Source organism: Semicossyphus pulcher, unplaced genomic scaffold, assembly GCF_022749685.1.
Source record: "Semicossyphus pulcher isolate SPU_LCO1_2020_fin unplaced genomic scaffold, fSemPul1.0.p SCAF_21, whole genome shotgun sequence".
NCBI lineage: Eukaryota > Metazoa > Chordata > Actinopteri > Labriformes > Labridae > Semicossyphus > Semicossyphus pulcher.
Window position 1 is genome coordinate 1,343,793 of NW_027211695.1, and position 19,719 is coordinate 1,363,511.

The following is a 19,719-nucleotide window of genomic DNA, read 5'->3' on the forward strand; positions in this document are numbered from 1 at the left end:
TCCTCCTGCTGCTGCTGCTGCTGCTGCTGGGGGCTGTTTGGGATCATCCGCCTGTTTCCGCTGTTCAGGGACAAAAACTCCGCCTGGTCAGCGACACATCTGTCCTCAATGATGGCTAGCTTCCTCATATTTCCTTTGAAATGTGTCTAATGTCTTTAACAAACCGCTTAAACATGTTTACATCCATAATAATGCAGATTGTATTGAAATAAAATGACAGCCTGACATTCTAATCACCTTTTTGAACCTGTGATGCGTTTATGTCCTCAGTGCAACGAAATCATACACTTTGAAACACTCTTTGTATAACAGCTGTTTCACTCTTTCTGACACATCTGTGAACATGTTTATCTGTTTTATTATATATTTTGGTCTTATACATTAGTGTGTAATTTATGTATTGTTTATAATTTTCTCTTGATTTCTCTGTTGTCTTACTCTATTGTAAAATTGGAACAGTTGTAACGTGACACAGAGTTTCTGCTCCATCTTCAGATGACACTTTTTGCTTTTATACGTATCTCAGTCTTTGTGAAGAACTTTGTACCTTTGATTTAATAAAAACCTCCATCAATAAACTTTATTATTATCATATTATATAATAATTATAAGTCTGTTTGTCACACAATTTCACTTCCACCCTGTTAGACTCAGTTAAAGAGAGTTGGTAAAAAAAAAAAAAAAATTAAAGTTCTGTGTAGCCTACTTATGCCTCATTAAGGGCGTGGCCTCTTTGAGTGACAGGTGGGAGCTGCTAGCTGTCCGCAGGTGTCACTTCAGCTAATTCAGTCAGTCACACTATTTGGTATCGACCCTTTTGTCCAAATATGGTCACTTCTGGCTCCAGAACACAAAAGAAACAAACAAAGATGGCAACGGCCAAAACGTCAAACTTGAGGCTCGTAAATGTCAACCCACGATCCAATGGTTGATGTCACTGTGGCTACCCCCATCTATGGGTAAGTCCTAGCAGACAGCTAGCAGCTCCCAGCTGTCACTCAAAGAGGCCACGCCCCTAATGCTGCATCACTTTAAGCCTTAATATAATGTAAACAGGTGAGCTGTATAAAGATTCTCCCCGTACAGTTGTCATGAAGAGAGAAATGAGCTATAGAGACCCAAACTGTTTTTTGTACCAGGCTGTAAACATGTTTATTTCTGCTGTAAAGTTTAACATGGGGCTCTATGGGGACTGACTCACTGCTGGAGACAGCCTCAAGTGGACACCAGAGGAACTGCAGGGTTTGGAGCTTTCATTAATCTTGCTTAATAAAAATACTTCGGTTTTACAGTTGATGCCATTTTCCCTTCACATAGTTGAAAGTACTACTGCAATACGCCGCTTCCTTTTTCCTGTACAGTATTTTATTTTGAAAGGTGCGGCAGGAAGCGGCTCTGGGTGGGAGTGTCACAGTCTGTCATAGTGAACGCCTTGATTGCGGCTCTGCGGAGACACGGCGCTGAACTAACCGAAGACAGGCCCGTGATTTACCGGCTCTTTAATCCCTCCGTAGCGGCCGTTCGTGTGTGTGCAGACCGACCATGGCTCACTCCTCCCGGGGCTCCCTCTGCCCGCTGCTGCCGCTGCTGCTGCTGGGCCTCCTGCTGCCGCTGCACGGTGAGTCTTTGTCCCGCACACCTCCTCATGTTCTGCCTTTGTGCCGCACCGAGGTTCAGGCCGGCAGCTAACGGTGCACCGGCCTGCGAGCACACATCACAGAGACGGAGCGTGCACTTACATTTATTACATATTATGACTCAGAATAATCATCTTTTACGAAATGATTTCGACTTTATCAGAAATATTCCGTTATTGTGTCGTTCTGTGCGGATACGTGCAGGTTTTACAGATGTTCAGCAGCTGTAATTTATTCACTAATTATACATAATTAAATGATATGAATGTGTAGAGCTGCTTAATGCAGCTCCAGCTGCACTTTGAGACATTGATGATTGATTTGATGTCTTTTCATGATGAAGATGCTGAGGCACCACCCTCGCCATCTAACCTCTGTCTGTCTGCCTCTCAGCTGCACGTGCCATGCTTTAAATGATGTCACTCTCGCTGGTGATTCATATGAAAAGTTAGTCATTAAATGTGAATAATTTAAAAGAGAATGATTTAATCCTTTACTGAAACATCTTCGACATCAGCAGGCTGCAGACAGGAGGCTGCAGACACACCTGCTCGCATTTTAACCTGATTTATGATCAATATATTTTAAAGGTGTTGATGATGAAATAAAGATGTTAAAACTAGCATTATAAACTGTAACACATACAGCCAGATAATGAGGGTGTACAGATGCCTTTCAGTGATGCAGATTATGCAAATGAGATTCTAATTTAGTGAATAAATTAATTGTGGACGTGCTGGAGGAGGGGATCGGCTGAAGGTTGCACCAGTGTCAGATTATAAGGATAACCATGTCAGAGGTCTAACTGCTTCCGTCTCTCAGGGTGTTACACATGAACTATTATAACATCAGCTTTATTATAGCTTCACTAAACATGTATTTAATATTTATTTTAACACACTAACTTGATAGAGATCAGCAATGAGCACATGTTCGTCATATGAAGCTGTACATGTTAAATCAGTGATACCCTGCTGGACACGCCTCTGTAGCATGAAGAACATGGTATTAAATGGGTTCTTTAAAGGTTCATCTCAGAGGAAGTTGTGGTTCATGAAAGCTTATTTGTGATAATTAATAATAGAAGCAGGACTGATTCCAGGGACGCACACATGAATGTTCAGCCTCGTTCGCCCGTTTCTTCAGATGTAACATGAGTCACTGATTCTTCAACGACCCCCGACCCCCAACCCCCGACCCCCGACCCAGCATGTGGATTCATGTTCAGTCTGAATAATATAACAGAGTCTACACCGGCTCATTTTCTAAAGTGTCTCAATATAACTTTGGTTATGATTTAGCGCTTTACAAATAAAATGTGATTGATTGATTGATTGATTGTTTGATTGATTGATCTGTCCCAGGATCCCCTTCCTGACAGATTTTGTTACAGATCATGTAATCCACTTTCGGATGGAGTGAAAGAGACGTTAAATTGTTTAAGATGCCGTCAGAAAATCAACAAACCATGTGCGCACACATCAGTGCAACTGATTGAACTAACCCATGCTAACATGCTAACGTGCTAACATTATCAGGCTAAAACAATCCTGCTTGTTCATATCCAGCTCCTCTGTGAAAGCAGTTTGATTGAGTAGTAATCCTAGATTAATCATAAATAACAGCGTGCTTTTATTTTGAAAAAATATTTGGTACCAACTAATCTTCATGTCACATTTACTTTGAGGAGTGAAACGAGTCATAACAGGTTTAAACTCTTCTTTAATCTCACACCAGATGTTTTTAACGAGGCTTTAATTTTCTTTTTTAAATTTCAATTCAATTTAAAGTTTTAGAAAAAAAACTGTTAAGGCAACAAAGTGATGAATCGATTATTTCATATACAGAAAGAGAATCAGAGAAAAGACTCTAAATATACTTTAGTTTGAAAGAATAAAACGTGTTTCTGTGTGTAGTGATTAGCCTCTTGTTCTGCTGTGACCCTGTCTCCCTCGGGGGGAACAATAAAGTTTTATCTCATCTCAGAACGTCAGTCTGAATCTTCCTGTTTCATCTTCATGTCCGAGCCGGAGACGATCTCTGACTCTGTTTATTCAATCATTATTTACATAGTACGTTTATGTATTCACATTAATATTATATGTGGACCTTAGTGAGGACATGGCACTGTAAAGGCCTGCCACTCAGTATTAGTGTTTATAGTCTGTAAATGTAACAACGTTGTTTTTCTCTAAATAAACTTTTTTATTTCTTTTGTCAGAAGAAAAATCAGACTCACATTTAAGAAGCTTAATTTTTATAGCAGGTCGCAGCTGTGACTAAAGAGTTATTTGGTCACATGTTGGTTTAGAGAGGTAGGAAGGGTCTGTAAACACACACATATGTACAGAGTGTGTGTGTGTGTGTGTCTGTGTGTGTAGCAGCAGCTTGTTTGTGTCTGCTCTGAATGATCGCTGCTCACAGGATTAGAGCACAATGAGGCTGAGCTTTTGTTTGTGTGTGTGACACAGAAACACCAGCAGGGCCTCGAACTCTCAGCACAACAATCACCTGACCTCAGGAATCAAACCAACAAACATTCCTTCAAAATAAAAGTTTAAAGAGGTCAGATTTGTTCTGCTTTTTAACCCTCCGTCTCTCTGCAGTCCTCTCTCAGGACTTTGACCTGAGTGATGCTCTCGGTGACGATGACAGTCCACCCGGTAAGTAAATTAGAACATCTCTCCTGTGTTTTATTTTGAAAGGTCCTGTGTGTGTGTGTGTGTGTGTGTGTGTGTGTGTGTGTGTGTGTGTGTGTGTGTGTGTGTGTGTGTGTGTGTGTGTGTGTGTGTGTGTGGTCTCAACGAGTCCATAACTGTCTGAAAACAACATCAAGTCACACTGTTAAAAGATGTTAGATAAAAGGTAGAGAAGGATTTATCAGAACATAAAAATACCCTATGCTCCTCTAAGATTGTGTACAGGAAGTCCCGCCCCCTTAGGACTGCTCCTCTAAGATTGTGTACAGGAAGTCCCGCCCCCTTAGGACTGCTCCTCTAAGATTGTGTACAGGAAGTCCCGCCCCCTCAGGACTGCTCCTCTAAGATTGTGTTCAGGAAGTCCCGCCCCCTCAGGATTGCTCCTCTAAGATTGAGTACATGAAGTCCTGCCCCCTCAGGACTGCTCCTCTAAGATTGAGTACAGGAAGTCCCGCCCCCTCAGGACTGCTCCTCTAAGATTGTGTACAGGAAGTCCCACCCCCTCAGGACTGCTCCTCTAAGATTGTGTACAGGAATTCCCGCCCCCTCAGCAATGCTCCTCTTAGTGTGTACAGGAAGTCCCACCCCCTCAGGACTGCTCCTCTAAGACTGCGTACAGGAAGTCCCGCCCCCTCAGGACTGCTCCTCTAAGTGTGTACAGAACAACAAATCATGCAGTCACTTCTGAATGACGCCAGGTTAAAGAAGGATCTTGATGAAATTGATCTTTTACTCTGACAGCTGAGACTCCACCACCGAAGCCTGCAGCACCTGCAGCACCTGCAGGAGGAGCAGGAGGAGCAGGAGGAGCAGGAGCAGGTAAGTCACTTTATTCTGTATGCAAACATTATTTAATAACAGTTTGGAGTTTGGTATTTTGGCTGCAATCATTTTTTAGGAGCCAGAAGTGACCATATTTGGACAAGAGGGTGGAGCTTGGTAGGAGCGAGGGGTTAGCAAACGCTTGTTAACAGCTAACGCTAATGCTAGCTCTGTGAGCAAGGTGCATCTGTGATATTAATTATGATGCTAATTTTTAAACTAATAGCACTAACTGAGAAAATCAACAGTTCACAAGTACAACTGAACCCTGAACAAGACATTTCTTCAGGTCGCCATGGTACTGACTTGTCAATCACAGGTAGCCCCGCCCTAACCCCCTCCCCTCTTCCTGGTCTGTGTGACTCTCAATGGGAGCATCAGTGACTAAACGAACATCATGCTGTGTTGAAGAAGACTTGAAACTAGAGACTGAGACCATAAACTCATCAGGAACATGTTTACTGAGGGAACAAATCAGGAGAGGAGGAGGAGCATGTTCTCATAGACTTCTATAGGATCGGACCCCTGGAGTCACCCCCTGCTGGACACTAGAGAGACTGCAGCTTGTATAAAGACAGTGCTGTGTTCTCTGCAGAGCTCGATCTGGAGGATTTCTTTAAAGACGTGCCCACCACCAAAGCTCCGCCCAAAGTCGTCCCTAAACCCCCCGCAGCCACTAAAGCCCCCGCGAAGCCCAAAGCTCCAGCAGGTGAGACACACCTCCACCTGAGGACCTCCTCTTTCATGAAACAGGCTCGTACTGCTAACCTCCCTTTATGTATCATTTACCCTGATCCTCTTGTGTTCCATCTTTGATTTCACACATGCTGTTTAAACACTAACAGAGTCTACCAGCTGCTGAATGTTTGTCCCAGTTTAACCTCCTGTGTTTGCTTTCTTTTTGCATCTTTGACCCCTGACCTTTGACCTGCTCACAGCTGCTGGTGACCTTGACCTGGCTGATGCTTTGGACCCCAAGAATGACATGAAGGATAAGAACAAGGGGCAGGGAGGTGGGTGCTAGGATGAGAGATGGTTAGATGTTAATGTTCTGTGTTAGCGGAGAGGCTGTCACTTACCGACAGCAGAGGTCTTCACGGGGGTCAAATTACAGACCCTAACCTCACGACCCGGGACACAAACCCAAATGGACCTGATATTTATAATAATATATATAATATAAAGACATTAAAGCGGCATAAGAGAGCTAACAGTAAAATGATGTGTCAGTGAAACCTGACGAGACGAGAAAACGATTTAACACCACAAGATAAAAGTAAATTTAAAAGAAGCAACATGTTCAAGCTTCACCACAGCCAGCTGAAGCTCATCAAAGTGTGTGGTGATTATTTCAAAATAAAAGTCTTTATACAAGAGATAGATTTAGATGATGTTTTTATTGAGCTTTAAATATGAATGTTTGATGAGCTGAATAACAGTGTGCATTCTCATCCAGGTAACCAGACCTCATGTTTAAAAGTGTCCGTTTAAGAGGAATGTTGAGGGGACAGATTTAGATGTGTTCGTCTTAACCGAGTCAGACCCTGACTCGTCCGTTTAGACCCGTGAAGACCTCCAACATGCCGAACAGAACCAGCGTCAGTATCTACAGTCACTCTGTGTTTGTGTCTTCATGCCTCCCTCCAACACACAGACGGTATTTTTGCATGAAAATCCTCCAGCATGTATTTTTTATCTGATCAGGAAGCACAGCGAGACGAGTTTGTCTTTAAGGAAGGAGAAAGAGCTCCCATCAGCAGAGTGTGTTGCTGCTCCGTAACGTCCTCCTCCAGACATGAAATGACCACAGTGAGGACACTTGAACTTTAGCCTGAGCGCGCTCATTCTTCTGTGTGAAACGTGTCCTTTATGCAGACGCTGATGGAAAGTCAGCGTGAACAAGAGCTCTGCTGTTCGCTGCTGCAGAGGACCTCCATGAGACTCCTCCATGAGTGCGCTGTGTTCAGAGGAGCTCATTGTCTTCATCTGTCTCTCATCTGATAGCACACACACGTCCTCAGTTTAATACAGTCGTTACGTGAATGATGTGCAGAGCTGAACACAGGAGTGCAAACACCACGTCCCTGAGGCAGAGCGGACGCGCCCCGACGTGTTGCCGTATCTCCCAGAGGATATGTCGTCAGATGATCGTCGATGGGTTCAGATTGATTCTACACAAGTGCACTACAGTGTGTGTGTGTGTGTGTGTGTGTGCGTGTGCTCTCACATTAAAGAACATGATATTAAAGTCGATATGAGCCGCGCTGTGTTGAGTTAACTTCTCACCTTAGCGTCCCCGGTTCGATTCCCACACTCGACCCATGGCTGCGTGTCGTCCTCTCTCTCGTCCCGGCTGTCCCCGTCTCTCTTCAGCTTTCTGCATTAATTAAAGCATGACGAGTTCACGTTCACTGACGTAGGAGCAGTTCACCTGAGATGAAACCACCATGACCTCACAGGAAGCAGCTCCACTCAGGTGTTAGTTTAACTTCAGGTGTCGTCTCGTCTGCAGGAGGATTCTCCGACAGCGACCTGTTGGACGACACCTACAAACCTGACAAAGGAAAAGGTCAGTTCTGCTCCTCCTGTAGATCATCCACGATGTAATGACAGGTGTGAACAGGTGTGCGACTGTGTGTGTGTGTACAGGTGGACGTCCAGGTGGAGACAGAGATAAGATCGATCAGTACGAAGACAACGGTGGTGAGTCCCTCTGTCTGCACTGTGTTCGTACACACACGTCTGTCTGAGCTCACTGTATGTACCTGTGTGTGTGTGTGCGTGTGTGTGTGTGCGCAGAGACCACAGCAGAGGTGGGAACCATCGCGGGGATTGCGAGTGCGGTTGTCATGGCGCTGGTGGGAGCAGTGAGCAGCTACATCTCGTACCAGAAGAAGAAACTGTGCTTCGGTATTCAACGTGAGTCGGTCCGGCAGGAGGCAGCTGCTCGTACACAAACACATGACGCTACACTGCACTATGTTACACTGTACTGTAGACTCATTCTTTGTGACAGCTCCATAAGAGGATGTTCATGTTCACAGCTGCACCAAAGTGAACCCGACTGTCCTGAATATTAATTCTGTGTATCCAGCAAAGAGTTTGGATATTTAGATTTATATTTGTGTCTATTTGAAGTTCTCGATCGATCCAGGAAGTGAAGCTCGTGCAGAGAAACACTCAGCGCTTCTTAGAGATATCAGAGATCTCTGCCTGTGACATCAAAGCGGTTTAAAGTGAAATGACTGCACACGCTCAGTCGGTCCAGTTATCACCACAACACAGCACTCAGAGAGTTTAACCTCCACACTAAAGAGAACAAGGTCACTAATGTGTATTTTAGTGTTAGAGCTCTCTGGATGTCGGACATACAGAAGAACAAGAGAGCTTCTGCACGTACAGAACACTTCTAACTGAGCTGGAACTCTTAATAAACATATCGATGGCTAGTTTTACCGTAGCTCAGATTCCTCTGGGTCTGACGTTCACCGGTTAGCGCCATCGGTTCACAGTTCAGATTGTGAGAGACAGAAGAGAGATGGACGCTTCCAATTCAGTTTGGCCATCGTGGAGGCATCAACGCCTACGCTCATTGAACGTGAGCACATGTGACTTAGCAGGTTTACAGGTGTTTCATCACTGAGCTGTGAGCTGTGGAAACATTTGTCGTAGAGGAAACAAACACTGCAGGTTTCCTACATTCATCGTACTCAGAGGATTTATGCTGAGGTACATCCACCTGGGAGATCTAGCCTGGTCGCAGCAGCTGTTTCAAGCTCAAACTTAGCTTAGCGCTAACTTCAGTCAAAGTGAAGCTTTATAACCAACACATGACTTGGTTTCAGCAGCCTCACTAGTTGTTATGGAGAGATTAGCTGTCACTACATATAAACGACACCTAACAATTAGCATAGCTAATGTGTAGCTGTCTGGACTAACTGACAAAGCTAAAGTTAGCATGCTAATATCTGTGCCGTTTGGAGTAAAGTCGACAAGTGTTAATAATGACTCAACAGATCTCAATGCTATTGCAGTAGGTTAGCTTAGCATAAAGAAAGCATGCACTGTAAGAACACTGAAACCATCAGATGTAAGCTGACAGGAATCAAACACTTATCTGTTAGCCTCTAAAACGGCCATGTTTGGATGCTAGCTTGTGATGCTTCACTGACTTCCTGTTTACTTAGCTGGTTGCCGCTGATTGAACAGAGCTGCAGGTGTTTCCTGGCAGCAGACTAGCTGAGACATTTGTTCAGCTGTAACTTGATTTGAGTTGAAACTGTTTAAACAGCAGCAGTGTTCGTCGATGCTCACTGAGTGTGTTGTTGTTGTTGTTGTGACAGAGAGTCTGAACACTGACATGGTGAAGGCTGAGAACCCCGAGGCCGTGGTGGCGACAGAACCGCAAGGTAAACACGACTCTACTCACGCCTACTGAACACTGTTTGACCCTCCTGTTTTTATATTGGGCTCTAAATGACTCACAGGAACATAAGTGTGTGAATGTCTCCAGTAGATGTGTTCATCCTGCAGCAGTGAAACAGGCTGTAATGGCTGCATCATAATCCTCGATGGGTCAAAGGTCGTCCACTAAAAGTTCTTGTTGTTTCCACTGACAGGCTCAGATTGTTATTCTAAGTGTGTGACAACATGACAGAAAGGATCCCTACAGAGATAGACCTTTTTGTTACAGAGGAAGATGATTGTTTTAACCACACACAGACGTTACATCGCTCTCTGCACACACACCAGACTCCATTCAGAAAAACAGCGATTTTAGCTCACAGGACACAGGAGCTGCTGCTCCGCTGCGGCCTCGTTTGGTTAGTTTGTTTGTGTGTTTTTGGTGTGCCTGTCAGTGGAAACAACAAGAACTTTTATAAATAAAAACATTAAATTAAACGTTTATATTCACCATGTACGTGTTTGTTTGTCTCTGCAGTCCAGCAGACTCTCCTGGAGCCCGCCAACGCTGAACCCCCCACCGAAGAGAACCCTGTGTAACACACAGAAAGACACACACCTACACACACACACACTCCCCCCACCTAACCCTCCCTGCACACACACAAACAAACACACACATATACACACACATGCTATAGTGTAGACACTTACCTTGTGGCATGTGTGTGCTGCAGATGTTGGGATTTGTAGTCCTCTAAGCCGAATGTGAACATGATTTTTCCTCAGCTGTAAACATGGCCGACTGTGTATGGAACCTTGCCAAACGTTTGTGTAAATAGTAGTTTATTGTCTCCTGTTTGAACACCACTAACAGTGTGCTCAGCGTCCAGCATGCAGTCTGCTGTGAGCGGGGAGTGATGTAGCATTTAGCTCCACACACGCAGAGGTCCGAACACTGGAACAAAACTAAAGATGATTAACTGTGTGTGAAACTCCTCGGGCCTCTGTGGAGAGTTAGCGAGGAGTCGCTCACCGATCACAGAGCCGGATTAGTTCACTGGTTGAGTGGATTTTAGGACGCTGATGAGGTTTGCAAAGCCGCCTGATAAGAGCTCGGATGATCTCTGAGGAGTGTTTAAGGAGCTGATCGCCCCGCGTGTGTTTCTCCCTCTTTGTTTTTCTCTGAAGCAAAGTTCTGATTTGTAATCAGCAATATGTAATCTGCTGGCTTTGAACAGAGACACACGAGCTCTGGTTCCCTTTTTGACACTTACATTAATCCTAACGTCGCTTTAGTTGATGCACAATGATTGAAACACAAACAGGACCACTGACTCGGAGGTTGTTCGACTCCTCTGGTTACTATTCAAAGTGTTGTAGCAGCTGATACCTGTGAAACATGTTAATGATGTATAATGTTACTTTAGAATGAAAGTAACGAGTAAAGCATCTGCTCATAGAACTACGGTTACGTCACGTAACAATGAAGCTGATTTACTGTCTGAAACCTGAAAATGTGACATTTTTAATTTATTGTTATGAGGAGGTGAAAACTTTATCTGACCCACATATTTGGCCCTTAGGTGAGTCCGTACCAGTTATCACAGGTAACTAGTGTTTACATCATGTGACAGGTACATCATTAGCTGCTGCTCCGCATGTCGTCCTCATACCTTCATGTACAAAGTTGCCTTATTTACATTTGGATCTTTTTGCAGTGAACAAACATAAGGCGTCAAACATCTCTGTCTACTTACAACCTGTGACTTTTTATAGTGTAAATAGCCTCATATTTAAACATAGAATAGACTGTGTTTTTTCAGCTAGCCTTTACTGACGATGCCTAACGAAGGAAGCCTGAAGGAGATTGTTTTTTCCAAAATGAACCGTCCATCAGCACCTTTGTGAAAGACTGACCGGTTCCACTGGAGAAACTAAAAGAAGAAACAAAGAAAAAGTTTAAAAACAAGTTAAAAATTCAGCTGAGTTAGTCCCAGAATTCATTGTGATGCCAAAAAGGACTCTCCACACGTGATGTAGCATAGAAAGCTAGCTAAACCAGCTTCACTTTGATTAAAAAGCACTTTTCTTTGTCCGTCAAATGAAGGAATCTTTTTCAGATCAGAAAAAGAGGAAGTTTGTCTCTTTCAGAAAAAGCAGGCCGTGTAGAGGCTCGTGGAAACGCAGAACATGTGTGAAATGTGACTTAAAGATACATATGAGCTAATATTGCTAGTATTTTGCTTTGTTGTGTTAGCATTGAGTTGCCAGTGTGTACAGAAAACTTTGAATTTATCTTTGTCCCATGGTGGCCATTTTGAATTTACACATTTGTTAAAAAACGTGGAGGCTAAGATGAGATGTGTTTTGACCTTATGCTAGTTTTAAGCTAATTTTAGCACCAAGCCCCAAGCACAAACTGATGAAGCTAAAGGCAACAGTTTAAAGTTATCCTGTGGAGTTTCCCCTAGGGCAAGAAGTGCCAAAAACTGCAGTTCCTCTGGTGTCCACTTGAGGCTGTCTCCAGCAGTGAGTCAGTCCCCATAGAGCCCCATGTTAAACTTTACAGCAGAAATAAACATGTTTGCAGCCTGGTACTGTCTAATGTTGATAATTAAACATTAGCTAACCTGTTGCTCCTCCTTTAAGTAAAAAAAAAAAATCAATTCTTTCTTAAAAAAACAAAAAAAAACAAGATGGCAGCGGCCAAAATGCCAAACTTGAGTCTTTAAAAAATCAGTCCGCAAGCTAAATTTATGTTTGCTAACTGTTCTGGCACATTGTTACATTTCTTGGTGTGTTAGCGCCACCTTATGTCAATCAGTGGAATAGCATGATAGCACATAACTGCATGCCCATGGACTAACAGGACACTCCAGGACACTACTGACAAACTCCACAGGGTAACATGATTACTCCCCTAATAAAGGGTTTGTAATATTATTGAATTAATAAATCGTGCACTTTAAAAACAGCAATTTATTCCTGAAATAGTTTCAAGTTGGATATTTGTGCAATCCTCACATTTCGCCCAGTTTATTAAAAGTATTGAACCAATAAATAAAAAAATACTTTAGGAGTGAATAAGTGAGTAATCGGTGAACGATGAAACGCTGTGAGACGTGTGAATCAGTGGGCACTGCCACTAAGACCATACTAGTTAAGATAATGTTCATTTAAAGAAGTAGACCTGTGCTTTAGCCGTGTAGATGACGTTAGCCGTCGTTAGCTTTAGGATCTTCAGTAGTGTCATAACGAGTGGACAGTTGTTGGTTGTACATATTCCTGTGAGCAGTTCTGTGTTTGTACTATTAGCAGAGCATCTCGATGCTCCATATTAATCTATACTCTCTAGTGTGTGTGTGTGTGTGTTTACACTCTTCACTTGCTCTTTTTACACTTTGTACCTGACTTGACTTTTGCTAAAACTTTGCTTAACTTTTTGTAGATAGTTGGAGCTTCCTGGTGAGCGAGCTTGTTCCGTACTGCCGGTTGGACTCCTGGAGTCTCGTATGTTCCTGAATGAGAAAGCTTTGGTTTGGTAGGCCTGGGCTGCGTCTGGAATCACTCACTGTTTGCTGAACTGTCTGATACAAAGTCTGTCTGAGGTTTCACGGCACTAACTGGGGGTTATTGATCCCCAAGTCGAGGACTAACATGGTCCTGTAATGAACGGAGTAATGCAATGATCATGTCGTGTGTGGTGGATGGTAGAAATGGGAAAGATGTTCAACACATCAAAGATTTCCCAAAGTCTCTGTCACGATTATCACATGGTTCCTGCCTCAGTGATATGGTTTCAGCTGGTGCTTGTACCTGGGTGTACCTTGAAATACACCTGGTTCCATCCATCTATTTTCTTCCGCTTATTCCGAGTCGGGTCGCGGTGGCAGCAGGCTAAGCAAAGGGACCCAGGTGTCCCTCTCCCTAGCAACACTTGCCAGCTCCTCCTGGAGGATCCCGAGGCGTTCCCAGGCCAGGTGGGATATATAAAGCCTCCAGTGAGCTCTTGGTCTCCCCCGGGGTCTCCTCCCAGTTGGACGTGCCTGGAAAACCTCCACAGGTAGGCGCCCAGGAGGCATCCTAATGAGATGCCCGAACCACCTCAACTGGCTCCTTAGCGATAGTTGGATTCTTGCTCTGGCTGCCTCACCGAACTGATTCCTCTTCCGCTACCTTCAAACACACGGCTAAGCAGAGGCCCAAAGCTTTCTTTAGGATGTGAAGAACAAATAAAAGTTGTAGAAGACACACGTGACATGATCATTGCAGTGGACCATGTTCCATCAACATTGGGTAGTGCTGACAGAACAGTCTGTATCTGGCAGAGTGAATGCTGAAGGGTTCTGGATGTCGGCTCTCGGTCCGAATGGGTTGAAACTCTCCTCCTGTCACACGTTATTCAGATACTGAGGGAGGAGTATGTGTTGTATGAGCTGTAACAGTGTGGGGGCCTATAAAACGACAGGATGCTGCACAGTCCTACTTGAATACCAGCCCCTGGTCTCCTCCATGTTGCCTTGGAAAAGCAACTGCTTCTACCCATGATCCCTTTGTGCCACTCTCCTCTCAGAGTCCTGAACCCTTCCAACTGCTGGTACAAAACAGAGCTCAGAGCTGGTTGCAAAGATCGTGTAGGCTCTGGTTAAGGGCAAATTCCAATCTTAATGTGTCCAAGTGCATCTCCAAGACACCTGCAGCAAAGTCTTTGAACTTCTCAAGCATCCAGACTTAAATCTAGATCTAGATGAAGTCCTCACATGTTGGCTCTGTCCTCAGATGTTCAGCAGTGATTCGACTCATCACAGAAACATTTGTAAAGCTCTCTGTTGGATGACTTCATCCTCTGCCCGTTTGTTGGGTCCTTCATGGGCGGCCAGAAACTGTTTTTAACGACTGAACACGCCTACAAGCATGCCGACTGCACAGTCTTACATGCAGATTATCGATGCAGTGTTTCCAGAACCAGGGGTCCAGACTTTATTGGAGTGCTGGGAAAGAACAATATGGACTCCGTAGACAGTTCGACAGGTCTTTGTGCAACCAGTCCTTGAGAGATCAGATGATGCATGCAGGTCTAAGAGAGCACAGAGCCTGAAGCAGTGTGTAGTCTCAGCAGCCAAAGAAGAGGGTCAGGCAGGTCTTCTGAAAGTAATCCAACATGGTTTCAGCCGCTGTTTGAGCTGGTCTGCTGTCTGAGCGTTCAGGACGATGAGTGGTCGGAGTACAAACGGATCTGCTCACGTTTTAAGAGTCCTGCATGAGTAACCTCTCTGCCCTGTCAGCTGTACTTCAAAAGGTGCTCCTCTCTTTGCCTTATACCTGCACCGTCCCACAGGGACGCACCACAGTACTCATCTAACACCCCGTAGCCTCACCTGAGCGAGAGCACCTCCCATGACTTCCAGCTCCTCTGGGTGGGTACGGTGGAAGAACCGGAGGACTGAAAGGTGTGGGCGTGTGGCCGAGCTCAGGCTGGGAGCTGACCTTCACACGGATCAAACACAAAATAACAAACCTTCCTGTTTATTGAATGTATTGAATATCATCGAGCAAAACCCTTCGGCTTGTAGCAAAAATACAAATTGACCAAAGATGAAGCATCGACGGACTTTGCCTTTTGTATCGGGATTGGACTATCTGTGAGGGAAAGGATGAATCAGGCCTTAAATCTGAATGTAATCGGCACATTGATTAGTTTGATGGTGAGATGAACAATTGTTGGATTAGAGTAAAGAGTAAATTGTGTTCAGATGTTGTTACGCCCATTACAGGTGTACAGACGCACCTGTTCTCCTAGAAACATCACCTGTACAATACACACTTAGATACGCAACCTGTCTGTTATTGGTGGCACTGTGGATGTTGATGCTGCTCTCAGATTCACTGTGGAAAACTATCCTGCAACATGAGCTGGTTACCTGACTGTACTGAACTGTCCAGGTGTGTCCAGGTGTTTGGATACCTGTAGACTGCTGCCATGTAGTCTAATAGGGCTTTGATGCTACATTCTGTTGTGATGGTTCAGATCATCAGACTGAGTTGGGGGAGGTGAACGCCGTGTCGAATTAAGAAAGGTCCAGAGTAGCATCAGAGGTGTCATTAGACGGACAGGTCTGGGAAAGGGGGGTTGTTTATTGAGCGTGCTAACGTTAACGAGGCTAACGAGGCTAACAAAACAAACTGAGATTTCAGATCGTTTTAAACCGTCCAGACCGCCGAGTGTAGCCTGGCACCAAGCCAGTTCTCAGATGTGAATAAGCCTGGAACCTCTCAGTTAACTTTGCCTTCAGACGCTACAACCGTCAGGGCAACCAAACATTTGATGTAGCCGTAGCCTGCTAAGCTAGGTAGCTAGTTCCAACATCTAGTTCAAACACTGCTTGGCACGACATCATTTAGTAGCCAACACGACCGTTTGTAGATAACATGAACTACCGTCCAGTTCGTTTGATAGTGACGACAGATTCAGCGGCAGCCATCTTGGTTGTTTACATTAATGCCTCAGCAGTGCTTGATCCCGCCCCCATATTAGATAAATGCTTATGACTGGCCCGACCTGAATCAGGGCGGATGGAAATCTGCCTGAACCTGAGGGGGACCGCACCTGCCAGAGGTCACAGATCCGTCTGACCCCAGCCTGGGAACCAAGCTGAGCATTACCCATAATGCAACTCAGTAGCATAGACATGTGTTAGCTCTTTTAAACTATGACGGGGCTTAAGATCAGTAATTGGTAAATGTAGCATAAATGGACTCAGTGTGAAGCAGGCTAGCTGATGATGATGATCAGCCTGTTAGCTCGTTTTATAAAGCTTCTCTCTGCTCTCCAGACTGTTTTTAGGACCTAAAGTTTGATACATGCCCGACTTCTTCTACTTCTACAGTCACATGACACTGACCTCTCCCCTGTCTTACACTCGACTTCCTGTCACTGTGTCCTGCAAAGCCAGCCGAGAACCTCCAACCTCACGCCTCCACCCCAGTAACAGTAAACACATTGACCTGTGAGGTGTGGCTTTGCAGGGAGCGTACAGCACATACACACCTTCTGCACCCAGTATCCTGCTCACACACACTTTGATGCATGCTTTTCTCTACATACTGTATTTACACTCTGACAACTGAATGTTGGACAGTCTCTCTGCTGGAGGTGTTGATAGTAAACTCTGCTTTCTGTATTATTCTCTGACACATGGTCAAATACTTGTTACTAATATGAACCAATAAAACGACTTTAAAAGACAAACAGACTTTAACTCTTTTATTTTGAAGGTGGAATGTGAGAAGTGATTACGGCTTGTTGGTTTATCACATCATTAGACAGGTTATTTACAGAACACGTGGTCACATGGCACAGGTAAACAGGAAGTAAAGGAATCAATCACGGTATCATTTGTGATGTTATGGCACGGTGAACTAAAGGTTAAAGGTCACGTTGTGTTGTGATTACACTGTAAAAACAGACCGAAGTGATCCAGGCTAACACCATGTCAGTCAGAGTTCACCTGTGTGTTAGAGTCCTGTCCGCCTGCTGATCATGTGACCTGTTCACACTGTGACAGGCAGGTTGGTCTCTCCTGCAGCAGCCTCAAAGGGACGTCTGTTTTTATCACATGAAAACAAATCTATGTTTGCTGCTTTAATTCAGCCTTAAACTTTTAGTTTTATATATTTATTTCATATTTTACAGTTAATTTAAATCAGCTGATTGTTAAAAACGTTTTAAATAGAACTTTTTAAGCACTTTAAGGAACATAGAACAGATTCAGCGTCACCCTCATGATGCTGGGAGGCAGGTAAAGGTAAAAACCACACCTGTCAGATAAAGGCTGACAGGAAGGAATATTATGTTTTTAATGTATAAATATTTTGATGATTCAGAGGCTGGTTGAGGACGTTTCACAGCAGATGGTTTTAAAACTCTTCCTTCTTTATTTAAACAATGTGCTTCTTTAACGATCAATAACTTATAAATATGACTGATTTAAAATGAGTCAGAGATTCAGGTTTAAAATAGATTTTAGTTTTCTACTGACATATGACAGACATATTCAGCGACCTGTCACAGGTGAGGACACACCTGATTCCACAGCCTGCAGGTTCACAGCAAACACGGAGTGTAACAGAAACTCCTTCATGTCAGCGCTCAGAGGATCCAAACTCAGACCAACAATATGAACACGTTTCATTTCAGCAGATTCTGTTGAAAGTTTTAAACGACTGATTAAAGTTTGTTCAGAATCATAGAAAGACTTTGTAGGAAAATATCTTGTTTGTTTGTTTACATTATCATGTAGTTGAACTGGTGTCACATGTCGATAAAGCAGCCAATGTGCTCGTTTGATTCTCAGCGTCAAAGAAGTTTGTTCTCTCATCCATCAGCTTCCATCACTCTGCTTTTAAAGACCTGAACTCTTAACACACGGACCATCAGGTAACACGTGTCAGACTGATCAGACGATCAGGTGACACGTGTCAGACTGATCAGACCATCAGGTGACACGTGTCAGACTGATCAGACCATCAGGTGACACGTGTCAGACTGATCAGACCATCAGGTAACACGTGTCAGACTGATCAGACCATCAGGTGACACGTGTCAGACTGATCAGACCATCAGGTGACACGTGTCAGACTGATCAGACCATCAGGTGACACGTGTCAGACTGATCAGACGATCAGGTGACACGTGTCAGACTGATCAGACCATCAGGTGACACGTGTCAGACTGATCAGACGATCAGGTGACACGTGTCAGACTGATCAGGCGATCAGGTGACACGTGTCAGACTGATCAGGCGATCAGGTGACACGTGTCAGACTGATCAGGCGATCAGGTGACACGTGTCAGACTGATCAGGCGATCAGGTGACACGTGTCAGACTGATCAGACCATCAGGTGACACGTGTCAGACTGATCAGGCGATCAGGTGACACGTGTCAGACTGATCAGGCGATCAGGTGACACGTGTCAGACTCTGATCAGACGATCAGGTAACACGTGTCAGACTGATCAGGCGATCAGGTGACACGTGTCAGACTGATCAGGCGATCAGGTGACACGTGTCAGACTGATCAGACCATCAGGTAACACGTGTCAGACTGATCAGGCGATCAGGTGACACGTGTCAGACTGATCAGACGATCAGGTAACACGTGTCAGACTGATCAGACGATCAGGTAACACGTGTCAGACTCTGATCAGACGATCAGGTAACACGTGTCAGACTCTGATCAGACGATCAGGTAACACGTGTCAGACTGATCAGACGATCAGGTGACACGTGTCAGACTGATCAGACGATCAGGTGACACGTGTCAGACTCTGATCAGACGATCAGGTGACACGTGTCAGACTGATCAGACGATCAGGTAACACATGTCAGTCTCAGACGATCAGGTGATGTAAGAACAGTAGAGCACAAAGTGAAGAAGAGGAAGTGGCACGGCGAGGACGTGAAAAGGCAACGTAAAGGAGGTTAAACACTTTTGTACGAACAGCTAACATGGAGAAGGCAGCTAACGTGAGGCAGTGTGTGTGAGTGAGACGCAGGTGAGGTCACACACCTGTCTGTAAGGGGAGGGGGAGGGGTCTGCTTTAAAGATGCGAACACGATGAGTCAGAGAACATGCAGGGTATTAATGAGAGGTACCTGCAGTCAAACAGCCCTGAGACAATCTGTAACAACTCTCCATTACAACATGAACACTGCAGGTAGAGAGTGACCTCTGACCTCAGACCTGTGGGGGTGACCACAGGAGGCTTCATCAGGTGTCTGCAGGTGAGGCTGGTCTTTACTTCTTCATACAGATCATTTAAACGAGCAGACGTGTTAATGAACGTTAATATAAAAGCTTGTAAACACTGTTATCACCTGTTTTAACTCATAGACTGTATATAGGAAGTGGGCGTGGCCAACGTGATGTCGCGTGGTCATTTGGTTTTCACCATGTTGGCTTCTGGAGCCAGAAGTGACCATATTTGGGCAAGAGGGTGGAGCTGAAGAAGAGCGAGATGTTAGCAATGCTAAGTTATGGGCTAACGCTAGCTTCGTTAACAATGTAACATTATATTGATTAGGATGCTAATGTTAGCTTGCTAAAAACAGCCTTTAACAAAATGACCAGCCGACTCCTCAGAGTGTACACTG

The 19,719-nt window shown here is 44.4% G+C and overlaps 1 protein-coding gene across 1 annotated transcript; it reads left to right on the forward strand.

Annotated features, from left to right (window-relative positions):
* The first annotated feature begins 1,455 nt into the window (after nt 1–1,455).
* cd99l2 (CD99 molecule-like 2) lies at nt 1,456–14,338 on the forward strand. Its single transcript, XM_069671940.1, has 10 exons — nt 1,456–1,618; nt 4,244–4,300; nt 5,078–5,155; nt 5,754–5,867; nt 6,097–6,171; nt 7,671–7,727; nt 7,808–7,861; nt 7,958–8,077; nt 9,502–9,567; nt 10,101–14,338. Exons 1-10 carry the CDS (start codon nt 1,543–1,545, stop codon nt 10,160–10,162), a joined length of 759 nt encoding a protein of 252 aa, XP_069528041.1. The 5' UTR covers nt 1,456–1,542; the 3' UTR covers nt 10,163–14,338.
* Nucleotides 14,339–19,719: the final 5,381 nt, after the last annotated feature.

What these genes read in the sequence shown, in the direction of transcription:
- cd99l2 (XM_069671940.1), top strand. Translation starts at nt 1,543, where the DNA reads ATGGCTCACTCCTCCCGGGGCTCCCTCTGCCCGCTGCTGCCGCTGCTG. An exon ending in GAAGCCCAAAGCTCCAGCAG is followed by an intron (nt 5,868 to 6,096) that starts GTGAGACACACC and finishes ACCTGCTCACAG; the next exon opens with CTGCTGGTGACCTTGACCTG. An exon ending in TCAGTACGAAGACAACGGTG is followed by an intron (nt 7,862 to 7,957) that starts GTGAGTCCCTCT and finishes GTGTGTGCGCAG; the next exon opens with AGACCACAGCAGAGGTGGGA.